This window comes from Furipterus horrens, unplaced genomic scaffold (genome assembly GCF_987537825.1).
Source record: "Furipterus horrens unplaced genomic scaffold, mFurHor1.1.pri manual_scaffold_5, whole genome shotgun sequence".
In the NCBI taxonomy this organism is placed as follows: Eukaryota; Metazoa; Chordata; class Mammalia; order Chiroptera; family Furipteridae; genus Furipterus; species Furipterus horrens.
Genome location: NW_028327175.1, coordinates 137122605 through 137150192, shown reverse-complemented (window position 1 = coordinate 137150192; position 27588 = coordinate 137122605). Strand labels below are relative to the sequence as shown.

The window sequence follows — 27588 nt, the reverse complement described above, 5'->3', positions numbered from 1 at the left end:
ATAAGCAGTCTGGGCACGTGTAACGTGAACACTCAGGAGAGAGGAGCAAGGGCCGCATAGTGCGTGACCTTCAGAGCCAGGCCAGACACACGGTGCCCCTCCATTTGTCTGCAGTAAAGGGAGCTGGCTGCCAGAGACAGGGTTATCACCACACTGTGCCATGGGCCAGTCTGGGCAGGAAAAAAGGGAACCTTTTTCAGGATGACTAAACTAGAATTCCAGAAGTGGAGTAAAGTTATCATTCCCTCAGGAGACTGCGATAGTTAAGAAATTGCTTTTACAGGAATTATCTGTGAGGCAAAGCAGAGCTGCCAGGCTGGGTCAATTTCAAAGTAAAGCCAAAAAACGCTTGACCTAAACCCCACTGACGATCAGCAAGTTGCTCCCATTCTCCTTGACTCTTCCTGCCCAGCCTCCTTGGGGAACATGTGGTTTGCTCTTTATTGGAAGCTACTTTTAATTCCAAAAAACAAATGTACTTGTATCCTTTCTTGAAGGATGTGTGATTCAGGCGGCACAATCCTAATTTTTTAAACCCAAGGGCAGGGCTTGGACAAAAGAGAAAGGTAAGAGCCAAAGGCATTCGGGCAAATAAGAAGAACTCGTTTGTTCAGGGAAGAAACAAAAAGTAACTACAGGCATTTCTGGGCCCAGAGATGCCTCACTAGGTGTCATCAGAGGGATTTGGCAGAACTAGCTGACATTATACTTGGCATTTCCCAAAAACCAAGTTGCCTTGAAAACGGATCCCATTTTTAGAGAAACTGCTTTTCCTTCTGGGAACTAACTTGCTTCTGTTTGACTGGGTTTTTTAAAAAGATGAGTCATAAAGAAGTTCATAGAGAACCAAAATTTCACTTTGTTCTGTATTACGGACACTTTCTGGGCAGAGAAAGCTAGTGCTGAGAGGAGAATGGGCTCTTACATAATTTAGTGTGGGGGTTAGGACCCTTTTTTATTTTTTGAAGAACACAGATTCATGGGTAAAAATTAATACTGGAGCCTCACATAGTGAAAAAAATAAAATTACTAAAGTAAGATTTGAGTGGGAAGATTTTAAGTGAGAGAAAATGTTTCATTCATCTGTTTTTAAAGTTGGAAGCAGGAAACAGAAAACTCCATTAAATATGGAGAACAATTAAAAATAGACTTCAGCCCCATTCTCATCCAAGTTAATGCAGAGAGAGAGGTGGAGAGGAGGAAAACTATGAAGCAGGCAAGCAGGGAGTCAAGAAAATGAAGATTTGGTACCGAGCTTTGCACTCTGAACAAAATAATGAAACCTCCACTGTTCTTTGAAATGCAGATGAAGAAGCCCTTTCTATACTGGGAAACACAGAAAGCTTAGAAACTTTACATCTGACATTGCAAAGGCCTTTGGGGAAGGAAAAGTTTATTCCTCTATTGAATTTCAAAAAACAAAAAATTGGGTTTTAGGATCATCTTCTGGAATTTTAAAGCAGAAGGGCTAACATATGCGATCATTACCTAAAAGCACTTCTGCCTCACCTAAGATGCCCCTGCAGAGAAGGGGAAGAAGCAGTCAGAGGAACTGTAGAGAACAAACACGGAGTCCCCCCGCGGAGCCATCTGGGGCCACAGAGTGAAAGGGGCCAACAGCCACACCAGTCCCCAGAGGGCGCGGTGAAAGGTAGCCAGTGCGATAACCGCTGGCAAGAAGAGAGGCTGTTGAGTCACTAAGAAAAAATTGAATAGCTTCTGTTTTAGCAGTACAAACACACATTTTACATTTTAGAAAATATCCCATCCACTATGTTTTCTTTTTATAATTTTGGCACTCAAAATTTTGCTTTCCAGAAAACTCATGATGTCAAAAAACTACATGATTTGGGGCACTACTGAAAGAGGTATTACTGTACCTAGATTTTCCAAACAAAGCTCCGGTTAGAGTTTTCACGATGAGGAATTAAGGGGCACTGGTTTCTTCTTTCTGCCTTTTTCTTTTTGGTGCTAACATCTGAAGACACCAGGAACATCCAAGGTGTGGGACATGCACTATACCAGCTCACTTATTCCGAGACCAGCATCATCCCACGTCAGGGGTCTGTCTGCTATGATCTACTTTGTCGCTTGTGGGACTCAACTGGCGCAGATGGCCTCGGGGAAGAATGAAACTTGCAAAAATTTCTGCGGAAAGGCAGAATTACTGACCCAGATGTCACGGAATAGTGAGCCAAGGGGGAGGTGTGTGGTGAAGCTCCCTTACCTCGGTTGTGCTGCAAGAGCACAATAGTGGGATTGACGATTGTCGTGGAGGGGTAGGCAGATGATGGCTTGCTAACTGGTACGAAGGTCCGGGAATCGGTGCCAGCACAAGATGAAGAAACTTCATTTAGCAGAGGACTTGAATCCTGAAAAGAAAACAAACATTGCAACTTCTGGTACACAAAACCTAGAGTTAATGCTTTTTAAAAAGAAATTTAAAGCTTTACAAGGACCTTAATTGTAAAAAGAAATGTAATCAATGAGATGTCATTAATTCCAGTTATAAGCTTAATCTGGAATGCATATTTTGTTTGTTGGTATTAGTAAGTGGAGAGAGGGAAGGTAATGTTACCGAAAGTCTCAGCAACATCATTCATTATTTTTGCCTGGTAATAATTGTGGATCAATCCAGTTACTGAAAAAGCAAATTCAAATCAAAGTGGAAAAAACATGCAAAACTCATGCAATTCCAAATGCGATCTGAGAATGAGAGCTGGTTTAATTGGGAAAAATCAGGAAAGTTTAGTACACTTATTTAAAGAAACACGAGACAGTGTGAGGACAAGAAGCCATAAATGCAAGAATAGAAAGAGTTAAGTATTGGTACACGTGGAAAGCTATTCTTATCATCCACATCACTAAACCACCTCACTAGCCTTGCTTCTGGGACTCGGGTATTATCCTGTCCTACTTGTGATGTTTTTCACTCCAAATATCGAGTGACAAAGATCTCTGAAGGCAAGACTTGTGAAACTCCTGACTTCTAAAAACCTGAGAGTGTCTGCCAGAAATACCAATAAAATTATTATGTACTAACATTATAATCTGCATGATGGGAATAATGCCAGTCTTTTAAAAACAGGAACTTAGACTTCAAAATGTAGTGAGGACATGTAGTAGTTTCCTTCTATCACATCTATAAATTTTGCAATGTTCCTATTTTAGAATTTACAGATCCTAACTCCAGAATATCATTGTTAAAGGGTTTAAAGGGCAAGACTTAGTTACTCCCCAGATAGAAGTATGGCACACAAGTAATTCGTATGCAGCATCAGAGATCATTGCTCGGTAAGTACTTGCAGTAAAACAGCCATGTCTCTCTTCCTCCTCACTCCACCCCCTATGCTAGCACAGTGCCCTAGACAGCAGGTGCTCAGTACATGCCACATAAATGACAGGAGTCACCTACCAGCAAAGGTGTTTCTGAATAACTTTTCAAGAGAGCACATGTCTACCAAGAGAGGATGTGAGTGTCAGGACCCCGGACAGCTCCTGACACACAGTAGGGGTGGCTTCCAGAAAAACACTGGCCCGGGCAGTCCAACTCTTCTGAAAGTGCCCTAAGGTCACAGCTGTTACTTATGAGTGGTAGCTCAGTTTAGTGAAAATTCTTCCTCAAGACCTGGGAGGCACAGTGTGATCTTGTACAAAAATGCCTCATCTCAATTTTTCATTTGTAAAGTAGGAAAACAATTACACTGTCCTAATTTATTTCCAAAGTGATGTAATACAGATAAACGACCTATCAGTGAAAACTCTGCCATAATGCAGCCAAGAAACACAAAAAACCAGGCATGCAGCTTTTTGAAATATAAATACCACATGTGATGCCTGGAAGGATCATGTGAGCATTAAGCATTTTATAAACTGTACTCTGTGGCACAAGTCTTACTTCTGGGACTTTACAAAAATTGTTATTGACTAAAATACCTGGATAAATTCACATGAATTTTCTGCTTCCCTCTTACTGTCAAATAGCTGCAGATAGATGTCAACTTGTGGTCTGGCCACCATGCCCAGGGGATCTACTCTTCCTGATAATTCTCATTCAGTTGCGGACCCCAAGCAGTTTCCTCATTTACCTCTTACTTTGTTACCTGGGGCCAAACTAGAAGTTGTCAGGCCAACTGAAGTCTCCCAGGAAGTCTATACCAGGTTGATCAGTCGGGTTTGAGAAACTGAGGACACTGTCCCAACTAATCTGTCCTGGTGCACCTGAAACAAACTCAACATGAAAACCTGGATCTACACAAACGATCAAGTAAAGGGTACACAACAAAACTGCTCACAATGTATACTGGCGCACTAAAATAAGGCTTGCTTTACATGCTGTTCTAGAGAAACTTTCTGAACCCAAGGAAAGAACACCTGCATTCTTCAAAACAAGGGCAGCTTCTAAATTCACCCATAAGTTGAGTCAGAGCAAGGTGAGTGCATCAGGGAGAATCTAGTGTTTTCCTCCAACAGGGCTCAAAGCCAGGATACCCAAGCCATGTTTAACCGGTTCCTCACCTGTCTGCACTATGCTGCATCTAGAGTTTTGAGAAGAGGTCGCAGCCCAGGATGTTGCCATTCCCAGCTCTGTGTCTGAATCTCATTATAATTTCTCTTAAAAGTCCCCCATCCCAAAAGTTTCCCTTCTGCTGTCTACACAGCTCACTTCAGTTTAAGGAACCAATTGAGCCTATTTGGTAGGCATTCCTCTTTAGGCAAAGGGCTTTCAGTGAACGTTTAGTTCCATCAGCCAAATGTATGACCCTTTATCTCAAAATGTGGTCCATGGACCCCCAGGGTCGGAGTCCCCTAGGATGCATGTTACCAAGTAGTCGGAGTCCTAGGTCCCTCCCCAGACCCACTGAATCAGAACCCTGGAAGTATAACCTGGAGCTGACCATTTCAATGAGTATTCCTGCTGCTCAGATGACCCCACATACACTGAGCTTGAGAACGCTACTCAGGTAAATCCTCAGAGCAGGGCCTGTGCCTTGTTCATGGCTGTCCACAGAGAATCTACAAGCATGCCTAGGACATGGTGGGAACCATGTGATTGTTAATTAGCCACGTACTTATTTTGAGGGACTCTGGCCCCCACTTGCTGGGGCAAGTCCTCAGCAACATAGCTAACTCTTATTGGATGCTGCTCTCCCTGTGCCCAGGACCATAATGGAAACTTTCACATACTCTGGCTCACTGCACCCCACAGCCCTGAGAGTAGGTCCATGTACCCCAACTTTACAATTAACACTGAGCTCCTTTCAGTGTCTCAATCCCCAGGGCTCCTGAGAAGAGAACAGACTGAGTACTTTGACTAAGCTTTTCTCTAAAGCACTGGGGCTTTTCCACCTACGATGGGGACCTGTCCCTCACAGGATGGGACTTGAAGTGTCAGGGCCCTTTAACTTCATGGCCAGTGAGGTGCTGTTTTGCCACAAAGGCCCTGGGAGCCACTACTCAGGGGCCCCAGCAATTTTTTGCCTTTTGAGGAAACAGCCCTAACATTTGTGCAACACTTTTATACCCATTTTCTCAATTATATTGAACTCCTTTTTTAAACCTAGTCCCTGCCACTGCTGTGTATAAGAGTTGGTCTATTTGCTAAGTCAACACAAGAGCAAGTGGATCTCTTCCTCCCCTGCTCCCTGGTGGAGGAGCTGCTGTTGGCCTTTCCACGCAGCTCTGCAGCTTCCCTCAGCTCTCAGCTGCGCCTGCCTGGCCTGTGGGAGCAGCACCAGCCAGAGGCGAGGCCGCCGAGGTTGTTTCCTCTGAGGGAAAACAAAGGTCTTGCAGGAAGGCGTGCATTCCGAATAGGACAGTGAGGAAGAGGGACTGGGGAGAGCCCCGGGGACACACACGGGAGGCATGCACTCTGGGGACAGCAAACACAGCTCCAGTCATCACGCAAGCACAGCGGCAGCCAGCACTTCCCTCGGAACTTAGTACTTCAGTGAGAAAGGGTTTTTTGGCTTTTTGTTTTTACTGCCGGGAGCAGACATTCAGGAAAGCCGTGAGGAAGGGATCCCAGCAAGCTTACGGTACTTGAAACAGCTCCCGTGAGGTCAGGCGCCGAGACTCGGTGCAGGCCCTCCGGAACCGGGGGGACCAGCGGAGGTGGTGGTGAGAAGGATGGTGGAGTCTGGCTAACGGGGGGGTGGGGGCCAGCAGCGCTGGCCTGCGCGCTGTGGTGGGACCGCCTCTGCAGATGAGGGGGAATGAAATCATCTAGAGTCGGAAAGGTCAGAGGTGAGCCGGCAGGGGCGGTGGCCGGGACTGGGGGGCCCAGTGGCCCCAGAGATGCTGGAGGTCTGGCAGTGCCTTCTTGCCCTCTGTCAGTGTTAACCAGGTAGAGAGGGACAACTATAACCTCAGGCTGGGCTGGGCTGGAGGAGGTAGCATCCTGTGGGAAATAAGGGGGTCGTTACGTAAAGGGGATGGCAGCAGGGAGCAGGAATTCCATATTTAAACAGTTGAGGGTGGACATGCAATGATGTACTCTGAGAACTATTTAATCGGTGCCCTTTCCTCAGAGTGCATGAGACAGTCGGTGCGAGCCAGTTGGCCTCCTGACACTCTATGACACAGAGGGAACCCCATCCAAGTTTACTTTCCATCCATCTATTTTTGAATCCTTTTAACACTTTATGAGAGAGAAAGAGAGACAACAGGCAGGCAGGCTGTGTTTAACCCCCAAAGCCGCTGGCGGAGCCTGAAAGCTTGGGGGTAAATACAATTCCTTTGGCACCTTTTTATGCAACATAAACACTCTACATCTCACGTACGTATTAGTCTACGTATTCCATGCTCTGGCATACTTACATATTTACAGGAAGGAGAGAGGGGGAGAGACAGAGAAGACTGTGCTGACATGTTTAGAGAGAAGAATTCAGGATTCAAGCTGCAGCAATATTAACGAGGAAAGGGAGGGTAGGGCAGCTCAGAAAACAAATGAGCTCTCACGTGAGTTTCGACGGAGTAGAAGACACACAGACATTCCTAATTCCTTGCCTTGGCTGGATAACACGGCTGCAAAAGGTAAGGCTCTTTTCTCCTCCGGCTTTCGGGATCAGAGGTAACCTGGGGGCCTAGCACAGGTGGTCCCACTGCGTCTGGGAACGAAGGCCGAGTCCCCAGGGAAGGACTCTCGCCACGGCTAACGGCATCTTTACGGGGGTCAAAGAATAGCTTGGGAGGGTGAGGAGGAGCAGAGGGTGGCTTTCCCGTGCCGGCTGTGCAGGAGACAATGCTGGGAGCCGGTGCTCGAGTGCCTGTGGCTGGGTCACGTGCAACACGAGAGAGGCTTTCCGATGCCACCGGGCAAACGTTATTGGATAAACAAGGTACATATAAGCTGCTGACCTTTTTATTCCCAACTGCCTTATGACGTGGGTTAGAGCTCACATTCCCACTATAGACTGTCCTGGTGGCTGCACGGTGGTGCTGGGGTTGGGATGAAGCACTGGGGAACGTGGAGCCCGGAAGTGAGGGCCCAGGGCACACCGTGCCTTTGGGAGCTGACCTGGTTCCCAGGGGGACAGAGAGAGGCTGAGGGGGTGCAGGGTTCTGCTGGCTGGGGGTGCCGGGTGGGACGTAAGGCTTTGGTGAGCTCCGGTAGAGCGAGTCCTTATAGGTACTGTGGAGGGCTGGGGGCTGCCATGCAAAGCGGCCCTCCTTAGGGAGAGGTGGGCGTGGGGGAGACAGACCCTTTAGTATTATTTTCAAGACACAATGTCAAGACAGGGAAAAAAGAGAGAGGAGGGGAAATGGAAAGAAGGACGACCATTAGAAACAGCAGCATGACATGATTGGAAGAAAAAACAATTCTAGACATGTTTTAAAGCAAATCCTCAGCTTAGACTCCTCATGGAGTTTGTACGTCTCTTCTGGGTAAAGCCGAAGACTGAATCATACTCACCTGGAGAGGCAGGCCTCTCCCTTACGTCCTGGGGAGGCTGAGCTCGGCCCAGGAGAGGCCAGGTGCTGAGTCAGTTTTGACACCAATTCTTCGTTGACCTGTACCCTTTTAGACCTCCTGACTGAAGAAGGGTGCCCAAGGGCTAAATGCCAGTGGAAGAAGCCCCAAGCCCCCAATTTTCTACACCTCCTTTCCTCAAGATTCTTCTCTTTATGCTTTTGGCTTTAAAAGCTGAAGTTCACTGAAACACTCGTGTCTTTCATTCTTTTCCCTTAGGAAATGCAGAATTGGAAGAGTCATCCTTATTTGTGCTCCCAGGAGACAGGTGCCTTAATTTAGTCACTGGGTTTTAGTGCTCAATTCTATAAGCATAACAAATTAAAGCTGGCCAAGAAGAGAATGCTGAGGACTTAGAATCCACATGTGCTCTTTTCTCAGAGGAAAACAATCAGATGGAACTAATTATTAGAAGGAAGACAGGCATGAGATTAAAAGCATGTAGTCTCCAATTTTGGTGTACACAGAACAAGGGCAATGAAGCACTTGATTGGCCTACCGGATTGGATTGTACCTGGTTTTTCAAACACCAGCCCTTTCCCTAGTCTCACCCAGCCTACTAGGTGTAACAGAGAACTCTGAAGGGAGGTGGTCAGCCCCAGGGCTGCTGGCTGAAGCCCAAAGCTCTGGTTCCAGGTTCAGAGCTAGAAAGCTATAGTTCTCAGCTCATTCCTTCTCCCTTAGTATGACTCCTCCTTGGATCTCAGTGGGGCAGAAGGTTAGGAAATGAGGTATATCTCCAAATTGATCTTCATTTCAATGAGAGCCATTTGTTAACCTGTGGCTCAACTGGGAATTAGACCATCAGATAAGCAAAGTTTATTTTCCTAGTATTATGGCTGAATGTCTGTGTTCCCCTAAATTCACATGCTGAGCCCCAAACCCCTAGTAACGATTTTTCAAAGTGGAGCCTTTGGGAGGCACTTAGCGTTAGATAAGGTCATGACGGTGGAGCCCCATGATGTGGATTAGTGCCCTTATAAGAAAAGAAAGTGACAAGAGCTCTCTCTCTTTCCACCATGTGAGGACATGGTGAGAAGGTAGCCATCTACAAGCCAGGAAGAAAGCTCTCACCAGGAAAGAAACAGGCTAGCACCTTGATCTTGGACTTCCAGAACTGTGAGAAATAAATGTCTGTTGTTTAAGTCATCCAGTCTATGGTGTTTTGTTACAGTGACCTAAGCTAAGAAACCTAGATGTTCTTCCCTGGCCCCTATCTTTAAAGAGGGCCCAGTTCTAGAAGAAAACCAGAACCGTTCACCAAATGGCACAGGTGAGATGTATTAATTTGGTCAATATCTGGGAAATGGATTGTGACCAAAAACTGGGAAGGTGAGAGGGTGTGGGCCTATTTTAAGGTTGTTTTTTATTTTATTTTATTTTTTTGTGTGTGTGTAGCACATGTGGCAAGGGGGAAAAGAATGTTAGCAAGAGTAAGTAGATGAGAAATAAAAAAGTTTTATGAGTCTGGATTAGAACATCAACCCAGAAACAGTAAACAACCTATCCCTTAACAAACTCAGTTTTCAAGTAACCTGGATGGAGAAGAAACTATTTGGGTACCTGGGTTACCCTGATGCCTATCCTTTCCTCAGGGTGCCTGTGACAGTGCCAGTGGAATGTGGCCGTAGGTACCAGCCAAAAAAGACAAATGAGCAACACCTCCCAGACGCATTTCCTTGGTTTCAGGGAACACAGGTTGGAGGTTGGGGCATGTTTATAGACTGAATGATGTTCTCTAGAATCAAAACACTTGAACTAACATGCACCAAAGGGACTGTGGGGTAAGCTGAGCATGACTGTCTAGGGAAGTAAGTAAAAGACAATTTTGAATTAGTCTCAGATTTACTTTTACTTTGAGCTCAAATGTCCCACATGTGATTCCTTCTTGTCCAAAGATAGAAATCAATTTCAATGGGTTTTTAACTTAATCTGGCTGTGGCCATATATGGTGCCACAGCTGCTTACATCAGGCGCGAGCCTTCCCAGGGCTTTGACCCTGCAAAGAGGACGCTTCTCCAGAGCGTTGACAGCCCACTCAGAGCCAAAGGCCTTCCTGTCCTAGGGCTTTTAGCCCTAAAGAAGGGGCAGGATAGGCACAGTCCCTGCACATGAAAGGAGCTACTTTCAGTTTCCTGCCAACATGTCAGGAACCACATAAGCAGTTTGCATCCTCCCCAGGAGTCCACTGATGAAATTTCAGTTCTCTTATTAGAAGATGAGGCAATGAAAAAATGGGGCTGCTTGGAGGAATCTGATATGTTCCTAGTTTACAGTTCTGGAAACTACCAGTCCCACCCCCTCTGGGGACACTGACATGATGATGCTGTCAGAAAGGGCAGCTGGCACCCTGTTACTGTCAGAGAGCAGGGTAGCAGGAGGAAGGGCACCTATGGGACATCAGGGACTGCTCCACCCACCGTGTGTCTCTTGGACCCCAACTCAGTCCTTCTGAGGAGATGCCAAGTTGCAGGGACATAAGAGTTGACACCAAGCCAGGGCAGTCCCCAGCCCAGCCCACCTTAGCTTTCTCTAAGCCAGTGTGTACTCACAGCTCTGGCAATGGCTATATAGACAAGAAGTCATTTTTGTACTCAGCAAACAAATTCCAGGGGTAATGTAGGACCTAAGGTTCTTGAAATTTGGATAGGCAATTTTACACTGAACATACAGAATTAAATCCTACATCAGCAATTTGCCAGGTTACCTTTAAGATACCTCATTAAAAGAAAATGTTTGAACAGTGACAGCAAGAAAATACACTATTCATAGGAAAAATTACAGGATGTTCACACTTACGATAGATAAGGCTTACCCTATTCCCTCCACAAGGTCAACGTTTAACCCAATCATCTGAACACAACAAGTGCTCAAAAAACCTGCAGCAAATAAGTGTGCCTAACTTTTATTTACTTCACATGCTTTTAAAATCATGGCTTTTGGAGAGCTGTTTGAGAAGCCAAAAGGAATGAGTGAGCTATCCTTGAGCTAAGTCACTGATCGTGGAAGAGGATGTGCTTCTACATTTGCCTTGAGCGAATCGGCACTGCTTCCTAACCTGGACAGAACCAGTTGTATCCACTCTGGAGATGGTAGAGGGAAGCCTGTCTGCCCCAGCCTGCACACTCATATCCCGGGGAAGGCCTTAGCCCGAAAAACTACGGCAAGTCATTCCTGAACAATGGACCTCCCAAGTTCCCATGTGTGATGAAGACTTCAGGACACACGCTCGTAACTCTTGGTTCTAACTGGGGTCCTGGGTGCACATGGCCATACGTTAGGGAGACAAGCCGTGGTGGGGGCAGGAAGGCTTAGTGGTGTTGCTCAGCACACACGGTGGACAATTAAGGGGCCAACTCTAAGCGTGGAGAGACAGGGGTCTGCAGAGAGGAAGGAGGATGTTATCTCTGACTTGGTTTCACTTCAGGGGCCAGTGCAATGTTATGCCCTCAGGAACAGGAACCAGAGGATCATGGAGAGGGAGTGTGGGAACCAGGAAGGAAACGCAGAATTCCTGGGCTCCTGGTGAGTTCTAGGAGCATCCTGACAGAAGGCGGGCACAGGGAAGGGGACCACACAAGGAACACATTCCTGCAACACATTTTGGGCAGCAGGGCTTCCTTTAAAAGAAAGAACTGCTCCGTTCCACGGATGGGGCTCCTTCCTATAAACACTCCTCACAGATTGTCTGAATTAAAACAGGGTCTTCTCCATTCATCAAAATGGCAGGGAAGAAAGATCAGGAAAACAATCCAGGGGGGAAGACTTAAGCAAAATGATCCCTCCTCCAAGTTGTACACCTAGGGGTTTTTTCTTGTAAGGTAGAGCTAGGCGGTTTGAACTCCCCTGTACTGCCGTGCCCACTTCTAGCTGCCCGCTCCTGGGCCATGGCATGAAGGTCTGGTCACAGCTACCCAAACTTCATCTGAAAGGACAGAGTTGCTGGAACTCTTACAGCCCTGACTGCAGCAAGTTAATGGAATAAACACACAAGAGTGCACTCTCCTTTTGAATATTACACTCTAAAGAGTTTTTAACAAACAGGCTCAGAACTTTTCCCCACTATTCAAGGCCACATGGAGTCTCTGTTCCGGACCATTCCTAAACACACTAAACTATCCAACACTGGGCCTATATTTCCAATACCCTGGTACATACCAGCCTTATCCTGTGCCTCCGCTTCCCTCAACCTCAGCTTCTACCTAACGCTGGTCCCTGCAGAGCTTTTCCAGAGTTGGCCACCAACATGACTGAGCTCAGCCCCTCATCCAGCTGAGCGAGCTGGAAGGACGAACTAAGGCAAAAAACTTAAGAACAGGTGCTGCTCAGCAGTCCCCACCCGGCCCCGGGGCACATGCCTACCTGGGGCTTGTCGGAAGGAAGGTTGGGATGCACACTTCTGTAGCCCTTGGCAGCGAGTGAAGAGGGTTGGGCGTTTCCATTGGCATCCGCATTGGAAGAAGGCCGCCACTCATCTGAGATGGAAGAAGGAAGACAAAAAACCTTCACTTCTAAGGAATACTCCCTGGGGTCCCCTCTAATTGAAGGGTCCCTGGTGAGAGGGAGGGATAGGAAGAAGGCAAAGGAAACCATACCTGCTGAGGGATTCTCTGACTCCAGAACTATGTGTGGTGCAGAAAGGAAGAAAACAAGAAAAAAAAGGGGGGGGGGGCACAGCAATGGTTACATTTGCAGGAAACAAGCATGCGCCGCACAGAAAGGCAAAAACCCAGCACCCTGCTGGCTGACACAAAATGCCCTCAGTCACGCTGGCCTAATTACCATAGGAACCCACTCTAAACCACGATGTGCTCACAGGCGCTGACCTTTGAAAACACAAGGCTCACATTCACAGCAATGAAGAAACAATTGTTCCTTGACATTCTTATTTTACAGACTGAAAGGCAACAGAACTTCGCTGTCCAGTCCCTACTCACTAACTCTCATTCCCCTTCTTCACGCCTGACGTGGGCTCAGAATGACCCCTCCTCATTAGCAGGCTGGACTAATGAACAGGTCCAGGAGAGGGAGGAGGAGACAAGCACTTTTCGGTGGCCCTCGGTGCTGGGCTGGGGAGAGAACATGATTTCAGCCCAGAGGTATCTGCTGCGGTCAGAACTTTTCTCCTCCCCGGCTGCTTTTCTTCTTTCCATTAAATGAGGCACATAAACATTTAAAATCTAATCGCCCCTTTCTGAGTTTTCATCACACAACAAGGCACCCTTGTTTCCTTTCAGCCGGCTACCACCCTGCCCTTGCAGCCACTGCCCAATGCATCTCAGACCCACTTAACGCGTGAGGAAACAGGGCACAATGGTTATTAGCTCGGCTGGGAAGGCATCTGGACTGCAATTCAAATCCTTACTCCACGGTCTATGGGCTCTGTATCCCAGAGCAAATTTTAAGCCTCAGTTTCTCCATCTGAAGAATGGGGATAATGGGGTGTCTGCTTCATACGTGCTGTTAAAAGAATTAAATGGTATAATGCATGAGAAACATTTAGGTCAGTGCCTGGCAGAGCTCAGTAAATGTCTGCTCTTACCCTCTTCTGCATCCTCTCTCGTCTGCATTCTCTAGCCTCCATCTAGCCCAGGGGTCGGCAAGCTTTATCTATAATGAGCCAGAGAGTAAATATTTCAGGCTCTGCAGGCCATATGGTCTCAGTGGCGACTATTCAACTCTTCTGTTGCAGCATAGGAGCAGACATAGATGATATGTATATGAATGAGTGTGGCTATGTTCCAATACATTCCAATACACTTTTATTTATGGACATAAATTTGAATTTCATATCATTCTCACGTGGCATATAATATTGTTTTGATTTTTCTTTCAACCATTTTAAAAATATAAAAATCATTCGCAGTTCATGGGCTGCACAAAAATAGGCATGGGTGCACCTGGCCCATGGGTCAAGTTTGCCAACCCCTAACCTAGCTGATTCCTTAACTTCCTTCTCCCTGGGTGCCTACTCTTATCTTACCCTATAGAGATGAAGAGGGAGCAATAGAGCAGCTCTCACATCCCAAGACTCCATTGCAATGTGTGTCCCTCAAGGACTAGAGATGGGCTTTCCAGATGTCAACTGGATATTTACAAACATTTACTGAACACCTTTCTAAGTGCCAGATGCTATTAGTCACTTCTGCTCCAATTTAGTATTTAACTTAGGGTAGTTAATCATTTTACTTCATGGATGAGGAAACAGAAAGACCAGGAAACAACAAAAGCAGGCAGCCCAGGTCTCCAGATTGAGGTACAGTGCTCCATCCACCATCGGCCACCAAGTAGAGCCTACATTTCGGGGGGGGGGGGGGCGCAAGGTGTCAGAGCTGCCTCAGAATCCCAGGGAAGACTTGTGAAAACAGGCTGCTGGGCCTCACCCCTAGAGTTTCTCCTGACTCAGTGATAGGAAGTTAGGTCTGAAAATTTGCATTTTTAACATGTTCCCAAAAGATGATAAAGCTGATGACCCATAGCCCACACTCTGAGAACCACCAACAAAGGCAATACCTAAAAACATCCTTATTCTGGAAAACTAACTGTATCTATTTTTGCTGATCTTTCCCCCTCTAAGTCAGAGTTTTTACATGTTTCAGTTGTATATTCCTTTAGCAGGTTGTCCGTTACATTTCTGCCCTTCCCTTATGGACAATTCACAAGTGTTAGTCTTCTCTTCCAGCCACACAAGTTGGGAAATTTATGAGACTTGATTTTTATTCACATTACTGCAATGGATAGCTTGTGTGACTAAGGGCAAGCTGTTTATCACTAAACTTCACACTCATCATCTAGAAAATATAACCCTTACTCCACAGGGTTGCAGAAGATCCAGAGATCAGGTATGTGAAGTCTTGTCAAAGTGATCATTTTCAATACTCTGTTGCATCCATCCAGAACCCTGGCCCAGGGATTTCCTCACACTTAACAGGTTCTGAAACACCAGGTGACGTGTTGTGACAATGGTTCTCCCTCCTCCCCCTTCTAAGTTATTTCTAACCCACCTTTGTCAAATCTTTCTATCAAACCTATTAGATTTACAAATACACTAATCTATCAATAGGTTCTAAGTGAGGAACTATTTAATAAAGGGTGTGAGCTTTGTACATGAATTTTGGGGCATCTTATTTTGCTCGCTCTTTGGTTCTCAGTTGGGTTGGTTCTACTCAGGTGACATTGGCAAACAGATGTCATGGGAAACTGAGATGAGGCTGTCCCTCCAAAGGTCTAGGTATCATAAAGGGACTACCATGTCGGCACCAGACTGCCAAATTTGAGTCCTGACTATCCTGCAGCAAATGACTTAACCTCATTTGTAAAAGAGATACTACCTACCTCTTTTGCGTCATGAGGATCAAATGGAAATGTCTGGCATAAAGTACGTGCTTAGTAAACTAGGAATCCAGAGCATAAGGACAAAAAAATTCCCCAGACCTAGAAATAAATCAGTTACTGACTTCTGCCATTTGATAAATAGCTTCAAGAACATAATATCCTTGGGGATCAACCTAAGTCTAAGTTGTTAAAACTGTTCCCCTTACCCTGCCCCCCCCCAAAGGCAGTTCCTAGGCCCCTTCTAAGCATTCTCCTCTTCCTGTAAAGGAGGGCTGCATTTCTAACATGCTATCACTCTTCCTCTGTTACCTCATCTTCTCAGCCTTGAAGGTTGGTCCACTATGTGCCTGAAACAGCATGAGAAATTTTATACACATAGCCATCAATTATTAACTTTTGGTGAGAAGACTGTCAAAATGCTTCTTATGATAAATGTCACCTCAGAGCTCCTGAAGGGGAAGAGGGCCTTGGAAAGTTGGATCTCAAGGTCATTCTGCAGCCCTGAAGAGACCCAAGCCTCCCTGTGAGAAGTACAGTGTCTTCTGCCTTATCTTCTTCTCCATCTGTTCTTGATATACTACCTTTTCTGGCCTGTGTCCACAGTCTCCTGGTATTTTCTTGTACTCTTCTGTGCTAATGTCGTTTTGGTCTGTTCTAAATTGTTTTGTTCATCGGTTTCTTCTTAGAATCTTAGGATAACTTTCTCTGAGAGACTTGATGTGTTCTGGTAGTGTTCAACAGATGAGAGATGTTAAAAGTGGCTCTAGGAGTATTTTAAAACTCTTTATTTATGTTTAGTTTTTATTCATGCTGTGTGGTAAAGAACTTAGCCTTACCCCAAAAGACGTCTGGCATTGCCCTCTGGTTTCTGAGAGTTAATCTCTAAAGCCCTGGCATGTCCCCCTGATAGGAGTGTCTCTGTGCCACAGCAATAATGTGCTTTAGGGTATCAGCCACATGGGCAGTGGACAATGCCTATGTAATGGGGGTCTCAATAAAAACTCGGGACACAATGGCTCAGGTGAGCTTCCTGGTTGGAACAGTCTCAGCAATCATAACACTTAAATGCTAGGAACTACACGTCCTGACTCCACAGGAAAGGATGCTGGAAACTGTGATTCTTCTCCTGGCTGATTTTAATCTGTAATAAAGTATAACCATGAGAATAATAGCTCTCAATGTGTTCTTTGAATCCTTCTAGCAAATTATCAAAACTGAGAATGGTTCGGGGACTCCCCTACACTTAGATCTGGTGTCAAAAGTGAAGGTGTTCTCTTACTGGGATTGCCCCCTCTATCTTCTCAATTGGCTCCAATTCTCACACACGTGCTCATAAGAAGGATTCTGAGTTAAAGAGGGTAGGAAGTGTCTGTCACTGTCCCAATGTTAATTTTCTCACAACATCTATCTTTTTTGTTACTGCCATTTTTGGAGAGACAATGTGAGAATCAAACTAGAGGAAATGAGTTGATTGCAGGCCCAGGAATCTTTGTGTCCAATGCTAACTTGGTCCTCAAGAGTCAGGCAGGAGTGGAGCCAACTGGCACAGAATTAACAAAATGTAAGAGTTGACTTGGGTTTTGGCTTATGAATCAAAATACAGGGATTGATGGTCTTCAGGTAACACCAGACAGGGAGCTTGGTATCATACCCACCACCAGTCCAGGTTCCCCGTCTCCTCTGGAGTAAAAACACCCTGACCTGGGGACATGAGTGGAGTCACTCTGAGCCAACAGGCCGACACCCAGACCTGGCCAAGCAATGGAATCAGGAAGCAGGGATAAGGTAACGCCTCTCCCCGGTGGCAGGGCGTCAGCACTAAGATGACTGCAGTTCTTTCCAGATGGTTCTATTCCAAAAACTAAGGTCCACAGCCAGATATTAGAGACTGGTCAGGAAGCCATGGTCAGGGATCCAGAGGCAAGCTACCAGTTGAGAGCAGGAGTGTCAACAGTGGGTTTAAACTGGGCAACTCCGGAAGCTCCATCTGTCACTACCTCAGAGAGGAGCTCCACCCTCTGCCCCATGTTCATCTGGATGCAGGTGGCTCCCAGATTCATACCTAGACTCCACATTTCCAAATGCCTATGAGAAACTTCCTCCTAGAAGCCCTTTCCTTGCCAAAAAATCAACACATCAAAAAAAAAAAGGAACGCCCCATTCCTTCACGGTGGGTGCCAGTCATGCCCCTGGTCAGCACAGAGCCCTCCCTCTGTGCTCCATACATGCACTGCACCGAGCCCGGCCGTCTCACTCTTCTGAGGCCACTCACCCTTGGCCACTGCTCTTCGTGCCTGCTGCCACCACATGAGGCCCAGGCCCTCATGACCTCTAACTGGAAGCAGTGGAATCCTTTAGGGGACCTCCGGGTCTGCAGTAACTAGAATGATGACCATTAAAGAGCACCTGCTGTATGCCCGGCTCTGTGTTAAATGTTGATATGAAAGAGCTCATTGTATCCCAACAACTCTATTGAGATCATTCCTGTTTTATAAATGAGAAAATGGAAGCTCTCTAAGGTTGAGTAACTTGCCCACATCACAAAGACAGTGGAGTGCCAGAGCTGCGTCTCGATAGAGGACTCGAGAACGAGACCACGTCTCCCAGAATGAGAGGGCTGGAAATAGGCGGTGGCTCTGAAATGTGGGTGTCAAAAGCCCACTTAGGAAAGAAATCAGGACACAGGTGCTGGGTAGTGTGGGAGCCCAGAGCTTTCAGTCTATAGGCAACTCAGAGATGTGCAGGTGGGAGAGAAGGTGGGAAAGGCAGGGAGCAAGGCAGAGGCAGGGCAGACAGAGCAGGTGGGGAACAGGTGCTGGCAGAGAAAGGAGGGAGCTGGACACCACCTGACATTAGCTACCTGTGAAGACATTGGGAGTAGAAAAACTCACTGCTCACACTTGGGCTCCCAGTCCAGGTGGGGCCTGGCTGCCTGAAAATAGGGCTGAAAACTGTTTTCACGAGGCAGGTCTAGGCCCAGTGGTGACCAGGACCAGGACAGGACTAGAGGCTGGGGTGGGCCAGGAAGTTGTCATCCAGAGGCCCTGATGGAGGGGGCAGGCAGGGATGAGAGGGGGACTAGGGGGCCACAAAGACATAGCGTCAAGAGCCAGCAGGATACTGCTGTCAATGAGCAGGAGGGTGTGAGGACAAGATCCTGAAGGTCCTCTCTCTAGAGTCACATCCTCGTAGGCTCACCCGCAGTGGCAACCCATTCCAGCCTGTTGTGACTCTTAGTCAGTATGGCGCTTTTTCCCTCTGCTCAAACCAAGCTTGTTCCATTGGAACTAGAATGGCTTGGGAACCACCTCACTTGAGTCCCTCATACTTTATATGTGCTTGAAAGGTGTGACTTAACCACGGCTCTAAAGCACTGTCGTGGACTGGGGGTGCATGCCCGACCCTCCTGCTACAACAAACTGCCTTTTGTCCTCACCTAATGCACCCCAAATTACTTCCCCCTTCCTCCCTTCTTCCCAATTCTCTTCCCAATTCCCAGTACTCACTGTGCCTGGCACAAACATGATGCTAAATGAATGTCTCAATGAATAATTTGGATTCAGTGACCTCAGCTTACCAGGATGAAAATGATCTAAGACTAATTTCTTTAAAAGATTTTATTTTCTTTTAGAGAGAGGGGGAGGGAGGGAGAAAGAGAAACATTCACATTGATTGGTTGCCTCTGGCACACCCCCAACCAGGACCCTGGCCTGAAACCCAGGCATGTGCCCTGATGGGAATCAAACCAGCAACCTTGAAATGAAACCTCAGTCCCCTGAGCCACAGCAGCCAGGGCTAATCTAAGACTAATTTATTGTAAGGTGTGAATGACTGACAACTATCGCCTAATGTTTCAGAGTATTTGCATGTTAAAACATGGTGTTTTTCCCACAAATTAGCTGTTAGAAACTTATAAGGTACAGCATGATTTGGGGACCAGAGAGAGCTTCCTAAGTGCCTCAAATAACTGCACAGTACTCCAGCAAAAGCCCACTGCGCATGGTGGGATAGAGCAGCATTTGCATGTTGACAGTGCCACACTACACCCACCAGGGGGAGCTCAAGGCTCCCTCACCTCCCATTCCCCTCTCATTCACCACCAGAGGAAACGGAGGTACCAGGCAGAGGGGGCAAAGGGGAAAAGAAGTGGGACAACAGTAATAGCATAATCAATAAAATACACTCTACATAAAGAAGAAAAAACAATAAGAAAGGACCAGGTGGTTGATAGGTCATTTTATTGGGCCACTGAGCCACAGGACGGCTTTTCTCTTTAACCATCACTTGGCCTTCTCCCTTCCCCAAATATCCTCCAACTTGGGAGCTAGAAATTCCCAGTTAGGCCTGAAGAACAGTTTGATTTGTTTTAGGAGAAAATCGTTCTGCTTTCACTGCTTGGCCCCACCTTTGCTGGAGATGAGAGTGGCAAACAGCAGAGGGGCACGAGCCAGGCGTGAGCTCAGAAATCTAGGGCCAAGAAGCAACTTTCGAGTGTTAGTGCCGGAGGCCACTTATGTCTTCCCTTAGCCGAGGGAGAAAGCAGCTCTCTGCAGGGACCAATGTGGCCAGAATGGGGCTTGTGCTCAAACCCCAGCCTGGCCTCACCCTTGGATATCGGCCTTCGCATCTACCTGTTACAGGTGGCTGGGGCAGAAAGAAAGTCAGTTCCCAGGATAATGGGCACTGACCATCACCACCCTATATAATTCCCTTATCACGGCACACTGCTCCCTATGGTACCAAAGAGTTTTCATGACCCACTTCCTCCCCCAAGGGAGCAGTCGTCACCCCAATTCCTTTTCCTGGACCTGGGGGCCCAGGAGCCTGTGTTTTTACTCAAGGTGATTCTGATGCAACTCAAGTGTGAGAACCACCCACGGCCCTACAGAGCAGAGGGGGGCCGTCCCACCCAACACTAACGGTGCCTGTGGAACCCCTAAGTCAGGGTTTCCCAGCTCCTGGGACCCTTAGGCTATGAAGAGCCCTCTCCAGAGATGCTGAAATAATCATGTCTTCCAGGATTACAGAGCATTTTGGAACAACAATGGCTTGGAAACCATCTTGCCCAAGTCCCTCAGACTTTGAATGTGTTTCAAAGATGAGACTAACCCAAGGTCAGAAAGCACTACTCATGGTAGTGGACCAGGGGTTCATGCCTGACTGTGCTGTTGCAACAGACGCAGCGCGCTCCTTGCCCCCAGGTGTGGTGCACAACGCTTTCCATATGTCATCCTCACAGTAATGCTATGAGGCAGGTGCAGCAGTCAACCCCATTCTACAGGTGAGATTACCAGGGCTGAGCAACTAAGTATCCCCTCCAGCGCTGCGCAGCCAACAGGTGGCGAAGGACCTGAACACAGATCTATCAGGTTCCGAAGACCCAGGTCTAAACCTCAACACCATGCTCTAGACACCCAGGCTTCCTGAGCAATGGGTCAGGGTGGGGAGGTGGGCTTCAGGCAGACTTCTTTTGTCTCCCTTTGTTCCTAGTTTGCATTGGCCTCAGAATTGCTCATTGATCTTGCTCCCTCAGCTGCCAGGCCGTTCCCCAAGGCCTGAGCCCTGCCGCACCTCTGCTTTCCTGGGAGCCAGGCCAGTCAGCCATCTGCACTTCTCGTGTCCCCTGGCTTCTTCCCAGCCCCGCCTGGCCCTCAGAGACACCTACCGCTGGCCCATCTCACTACATCCTCCTTTGCGCTCACCAATGTCATCTGCAAAGCCACCGGCTCTGTAACAAGGTTTCTGCTCATCTGTTCAGCAGAAGTTAAAATAACATGGTGGTTGCCACTGTGCCTTTGCCTGAACCAAGTGAGTTCCTGTCAGTTCAGGGCATTGATCACCACCCATCACAGGTGGAACGAGGAGCCGACTGACCCAGGGGCCCCTGGGAGCATCGAGAAGCAGCTGACGAATCCATGCCCTTCCCATGTGCCTTGGAACACCTGCCCCTAATTGCAGGGGTAGCTCACCTGGTTTGCTTTCATGTTGTGGGGTGTCCTGAGGGCTCACAGGGCTACTGCTTGGAGTGTCCCTGTAGGAGGACGAGGCCCGGAGAGTCACGGCTCCCTTCCCAGTGCAGACTTTTGTAGGATCCATGTCTGAAAAGGAAACATCCCAAAGAGAGGACTGAATCCAAGGTTCCTAACAGATTAAGCAACAGTCAGCTGGCAACTTCTTAAAGCTGGGGCATGAGATGAACCTGGTTATAGCCACGCAGAGTCTTATGATCAATGCAAATGAATTTGTGGGTGGTGGAGAGGAACGAATCCCATTTTCAGAAGTTTACCACCCATCACGAGGTTAGGGGGAAATGGAGGCAACTGTGAGTTCTGAGGAAATGTATGAGTTACGATATAGCTGAAAATATTTCAAAATGAAAGCGGGTTTATTTCCTTTATTAAATGAAGTTTAGGTTGGTGAGCAGGCGTCTGACTAATTAGTAAGGCACAGTTCAAGAAAGAATTTATGAAAGACTTCTCAAGCTACTAGACGATCTGTCTTATAGAAGACCAAGCTGGCAACATCAGGAATTAGGTGGTTCTCTGCAGAGAACCACTGCTTCTTGCACTTCTCCAATGGAAAAAGGAAAAGAAAATCTGTATCAGCAAGTCAAGGCCCTTGAAATGACGAGACAGGATATACTGCCTGGGGAGAAAGATCATGGGTGAGAGAGCCTCACATTCCAAACTTCATGAAGAAAATTCACACCAAAGAAAACGACCAGAAACACTAAACCGGTCCATGATGAAAAGTGTTCGCTGCACCCCCAGCTGAGCTGTCACTGGGTCCTGACCTCTCCTGCAGTTGAAAATGGCCTAATAATAGACCCAGGTCATCTTTCAGAATTCCACTGAGAAGGATTTCAAAATAGGCTTCAAAAGAGCTGGATGCTCATCCTCCAGGAGATCAGTCACGGGAGGCAAGAACCCGATGCAGACCACACCGGCCTAGAAGGCACACGTGCTAAATGCTTCTTTCTGTGCAGCTGAGCTGAACTGAATTCCACAGTTCATTTTTTCCAATTGCTCGCAGCACAGCCGGGATCTTTGACCTAAAATGGTCAGATCTGGGGTGACGGGGTAAAGTTTAAGGTGGGCATTGGACAGGATGTGGGTGCATACGGCCAACTCATCCCCACGCCTGTGCCAGGCGGGGAGAAGCAGGGCCTCTTTTCTCCTTTCCGCACAGCAGCCCCCTTTCTAATGACTTCGAGCAGTCGTTAGTGTTACAGAGAAGCACAGCTCTGCCCCACCGGACACAAAGCACCAAAGCACAGTGTGTGGCAGAGCGGGCAGCAGCCTTGCAGAGCATTTGACTTGTCCAGCCCCATCCAGAGGATAAGCAACTAATGTCACAAAACTATTGGGAAAACTGGCCCATGGTCCACGGTCTTTTCAACAGGACAGGGGCAAACTGACAAATCCAGCCCATCCGTGGGTTCCTGAATCCACCGCCAGGTTTGCCCACCTCCTGAGAGCACCACTTGGACAAAGTGCCACCCGGGCCTCACTTGTCCTCCTTTGTACAGAAGGAAGCCATGAGTGGGAGCTGCCATGTGAACTGTACCACTTCTTGGAGAGGAGAAGCAGGAAGTGACTGCAGGTGAAGCTGGGGGCGGGGACGGGGTGCTCTGGGAAAGGACCCAGTGAGCATCACAGACGTACATCTGTCTAGGTTTGGCGTCTAAGGCAGCTGCTTCAAGTTCAGCCCAATTCAGAGGTTCCCTGGGTGGCCACATTAATTCTCAGGGAGACTGGAGTTCTAAATAAAGTACTGGGAGCTGGAAACCTCTAGGGAGAGCCTAAGAAGTTCATGTCTCTCAGACCCACACCAGATGAAATGTTTAGCCTCTGGACTGACCCTTCTCCTTAAGGGGTGGGGGGTGGGGCAAGGTGCCTGTCAGTTTGTCTCCAGACTGGCTGGCTCACAGAGACACACACAGACACACACACTGAGGAAGAAAAGAAACCAGCGGGGGAAGTGAGAGGAAATGGCTCCTAAGCATGCAAGGATTAATCCTCCAAGTCTTTGTTAGAAGGAAAGAAGGAAGGAAAACCATGCATGATCTACTAACAATTAAAAAGAGAAACCAACCCAAGGAGAGGTACCTGGAGGGAGTACTAGGCCTGAAGAGCTTTTCACTGTCTTCACAGGAATTATTTTAACAGCAGAAATAGAGCGTGCACGTAAAGGGTCGGCAGTTGCTGCAAACACAAAAGGGTAAATGGTGCCTCCAGAAAGAACATTTGGGAAACACTCAGGCAGCTGAGGAACTGGGCAAGGACAATAGGCGGAAGTCCCCCACATGAAGAGAACACTAGAAAGAGCAGTAGAGGCAGTAATTTGAAATAACCTGCTTTCTCTCTTTAGAGTTCTGTGCCAAGACGACAGAACGCTGCCCCCAACCGTCACCCACATGCAGTTGGTCAGTGTCTCTGTGCCTCCTGCCACGCCAGGAACTTGCCAATATTTAGAGACGCAGATGGCCTGGCAAACAGAGGAAGGGGAGAGCAATCAGAATCCAGGCAGCCCCTGAAAGAATGTTGGGGTATCTATGCTTGGGGGGGGGGTGCTCTGAGAAGGAGATCTATGGCTCAGGCCCCAGGTGAGTGGAGGAAGGAAAGGGGCAAATCTGTGAGTCGCCTGGTTCTTTTAGTCATCACAGCTGCTTCCCCAGAACCTGAACTTCTGGGGTCCTGTGCGCACTCTGCCAATCACAGCTCTCTGTCCCCATGTGAATCAGAACCCCCATCTGCCGGGCAGCAGGAGGTCTTGCTTAAACCCACCCTTTCCAGGGGAAGGTTGCCAAGTGTCCAAGTGCATGTTCAAGACTCTGGGTGACACCCAAGTGTGCACGCAGCTGAGCTTTAAGAGAGCTGGGATGCTGCCTCAGATGTGGCAAGGGCTGCTGTCTCTCCAATGGCAACAAATAAAGAGAGATGTGAGCACAGGGGCTACGTGCCAGCATCACTCCAATGAGCAACACTAGGCCCCAGATCCACATATTAACGGGGTGGGGTTGGCAGGGGGAGCAGGGCTGTTTAGGAAGCAAGATGGCCACTGATGAATTAGCACTGTGCCGACAAGCCTGTCATGGGGACAGGAGGGAGGGGGGTGCCTCGGCAACAGATGGTTCACCTTCCAGCCCATCATGCTGCCGTTTCATCAGGCACACGGCAACCATGTGGCCGTGAGTAACTAAGGCGATGATAGCACTGCTGCGTGTATGGAGATACAAACGTGCCGTCACAGCAATCCCATTGACTGCTCTTTACGACCAGCTGGGAGATTGGCTGGGTGGGAGATTTTCGTCTGTTACCATTTTTAGACGAAGAAGTAAGAGGCTCAGGGAGCTGCTCAAGCCACACAACTCTCAGGAGAAGAGGCTGAGCCTAGAGCTCAACAGTCCTGGCACTGGGTTCAGTGACCTCCTCAGGCCACCACGATGGCCTTCAGGTTGCATCTGTCTCCTCTCTCCAACCAAAAACTGAAGAGGGAATGGACTCCATCTCCATCTGCTGCCACTCCCCACACCCCTGAAGTCTCTGCTTTCAGTGAATTCATAGGGATGTTGTCAATGGCCCCCAGGTTTTAAAAGCATCATAGTCCCATCCTCTCCTGTGCTCCTCACTGGATGATTAACCCCCCCCCCCCCCCCGGAGCCACTGCACAGGCACTGCCCTTCAACAGCCCTAAGTTCAACCGGGCTGAGATTGTCCAGGACCCCAAGGACACAGCCCTGCACTACAAGGGAAGGGCGGCAGGCAGGGAGGCAAGGCGCACAGGGCTCCTGCCAAAGGAACTCGCCCCAGCCCAGCCGCCCCCTGCAACCCATCCTCCCTGCTCTCCAGGCCTCCCTGGTCTGGCTCCTCTGACGTTGTATTTGGCCTTATCTCAACAGGAGTACTTGGCTAAACCAGACCAAAATTACAAAGGCCAAACATGCCACACTCTCTGAAATTACTTAAATGCCCAAAGACAGGACTTTTGCCCTTCCTCTCTGACACCGTAACATTTAGTGGGGGGTGAGGACAGACTCACTAGGACCCAGAATTTGAAACAGAAATAAATAGTGCAGATCATGCAATTCCTGTGTTTTCTAGATATGAGAGCTCACACCCATAAAGACAAAGGACCACCAGAAATGCACGTGAGCAGCAGAACTGGGACTTGCAACTGTATCTTGTCACTCCAACACACACCCAGCTACAGAAATGACATGGGATGCTGTGTGACCCAGCTATCTGGGCAGCCTCGAGACACTTGGGATGAGAGACTACAGGGCAAATGGGACCTCAAACATCATTCATGTCACACTTAAATTTTTCATACTCAAATTTTTAAAATCTGAAAATATGAGAGGGTGTGCATGAAACTAATGCCACTGAAATCATTTCAGCAATTCAGGCACTTGCTTCAGGGTCAGGAATGTGAATGAGAGAGCCAGGTAAGGGAAACATCAGGCTGATAAACGCCACACGCACCAGGCACGAGGTGCGCCTCAGTCTGTGTATTTTATATTATTTGAAACAGCCTGTGAGTGAGGGACCGTTTTTAATAAGTCACCTCAGGCTCCGAGATGCAAGACCATGCTCACAGTTTTAGAAAGTGAGGGTGGGAAAGAGGTCTCCAGTTCAGGGCCTGATGGGACCAGTGACTACTCCCACCAGGCAAGTGGTCCAGGCCCAACATCCTCTGCCCCTTCTAGAAACGCTTTCCAGTACCAAGCCGGGCCTCCCTTTAAAAGCCTTACCTTTGTCCTGCCCATTGCTGCCTGGTGCCAACCCGTTCACCACAGCTTTAGAAGTGCCAACATCACATTCTGAAAGAGAACAAAAATTGCGAGGCTGAAGCTGAGGTCTCCCCAGCATTTGCCGGGTCCGGTGCAGTGTGAGGTGCTGGGGACAGGCAGGCTTTCTCAGGCCTGGCAATGGGCCCCTCGGGAACGGTGTGTGGCCTGAAGCAGGAGAGGGGCAAACGCTGTTTGGGGATGGAAGTGGATGATAGGTGATGTATATTCTTCTGCCTTCTTGCTATGGTTTCATTTCTGACATTAAAAAAAAAAAAAAACATCTGTTTAATTCCTTCTAAATGGTACCTCCCGCCTGACAAAGGCTTATCTACCCTGAGAAGGCCAGCTCACACCCACCCCTATGCATCCAGACTCACAGTTGTCAGGCAACTGAAAGCCCAGGCTCCTGTGACACCTTCCTCCACCCCATCCCATGTCCCGCTGCCTCTCCCTGGATACTGCCCCTCCTCACCAGCCCACTGTCCCAGCTGAGGCCCTTGTGTTCCTGTCTCTGAGATGACATGACTTCCTGACAGTTCTCCTTGACTCCATTCTGTCCCTCCTCTACCCTGACGCTGTCTGCACGGGAGAACACTTTCCAGACCCCCTAGACCCCCGACCAAACCACAGCCCTGGGGTAAAAAGCCCCTGGGTGCAGGACAGATAAAAACCAAAGGGAACAATGCAGTAGGATTTTCTAAAACCCCTCTACTTTAAACATGCTGTATTTCACCTCTGTTTTAAAAGTAACAATACTGGGATTTAGTCTGAGAATTCAACCATTTATTTATATTATTTGCATGAAAAAAAAAAAAGTATTCCAAGTTCCTGAAAATGGACCAATGATTGTTTGGAATATAATTTTTTAGTAAGTGGGATGACCTATATCTTAGCATACCTGAATATATTTGAATTAATGATTGACCTTCTTGATAATTAAAAGCCAACAAACAAGCCCCCAAGGCCAGCACCTAGCTACGGACAAAGCCTGGGACATTCACCCTGGACTGGAGGCTCTTCAACCACTGGTCCCACCCCTCTTCCAGCTGCATTTCTCCCTCCCCCTGTCTGACACATCCACCCCCTCTCATGGCCAGTGAACTTGTCAGATACTTTTATACCAGTGGTCCTGGTTCCTTCAAGGCTCTGGCTTGAGAATGCCTCCTTCCCCTTTTTTACCTTGAGGAAGTCCTATGCATCTTCGAGGCAAATGTCACCTTCTCTGTGTCAGCTGACCCCTGCCTGGGTCTGCTCAACTGCAGACACTGAGACCCTCACTGCTTACCTTTGCCTCACCCAGAATTGATGGAGGTAGGAAAGAGAAGACGGGTGGGTGGGCAGTCCTTGCCACCCAAGAGCATGTGACTGGTTTGCTTGGAGTGACCCCTAACAGCCAAAAGTCAACCACTCATAACAGCTATGGTCTTTTAAACATCTATGTGCCTGGATCTGAGGAGCCATGCTAAGCCTCCCATAATTAGCATCTCAT

At 47.9% G+C, this 27588-nt stretch overlaps 1 protein-coding gene and 1 long non-coding RNA gene across 3 annotated transcripts in view; one reads left to right on the top strand and one right to left on the bottom strand.

Moving 5' to 3' along the window:
- SORBS1 (sorbin and SH3 domain containing 1) overlaps nucleotides 1–27588 on the bottom strand; it is a 221595-nt gene that overhangs the window by 83013 nt on the left and 110994 nt on the right. The window contains exons 2-8 of one of the 2 annotated variants that reach the window (XM_090277932.1): nucleotides 26061–26129; nucleotides 23416–23511; nucleotides 21277–21405; nucleotides 12335–12447; nucleotides 7009–7704; nucleotides 6038–6400; nucleotides 2228–2372 (exon numbers count right to left, since the gene is read on the bottom strand). In XM_090277932.1, coding sequence (XP_090134058.1) covers nucleotides 2228–2372; nucleotides 6038–6400; nucleotides 7009–7704; nucleotides 12335–12447; nucleotides 21277–21405; nucleotides 23416–23511; nucleotides 26061–26129 — 1611 coding nt within the window. The remainder of the gene's footprint in view (nucleotides 1–2227; nucleotides 2373–6037; nucleotides 6401–7008; nucleotides 7705–12334; nucleotides 12448–21276; nucleotides 21406–23415; nucleotides 23512–26060; nucleotides 26130–27588) is intronic. The other variant, XM_090277930.1, reaches the window with a different exon arrangement.
- LOC150009943 (uncharacterized) lies at nucleotides 6665–9121 on the top strand. Its single transcript, XR_016511216.1, has 2 exons — nucleotides 6665–7340; nucleotides 8192–9121. It is a non-coding gene; the product is annotated as an uncharacterized LOC150009943 (long non-coding RNA).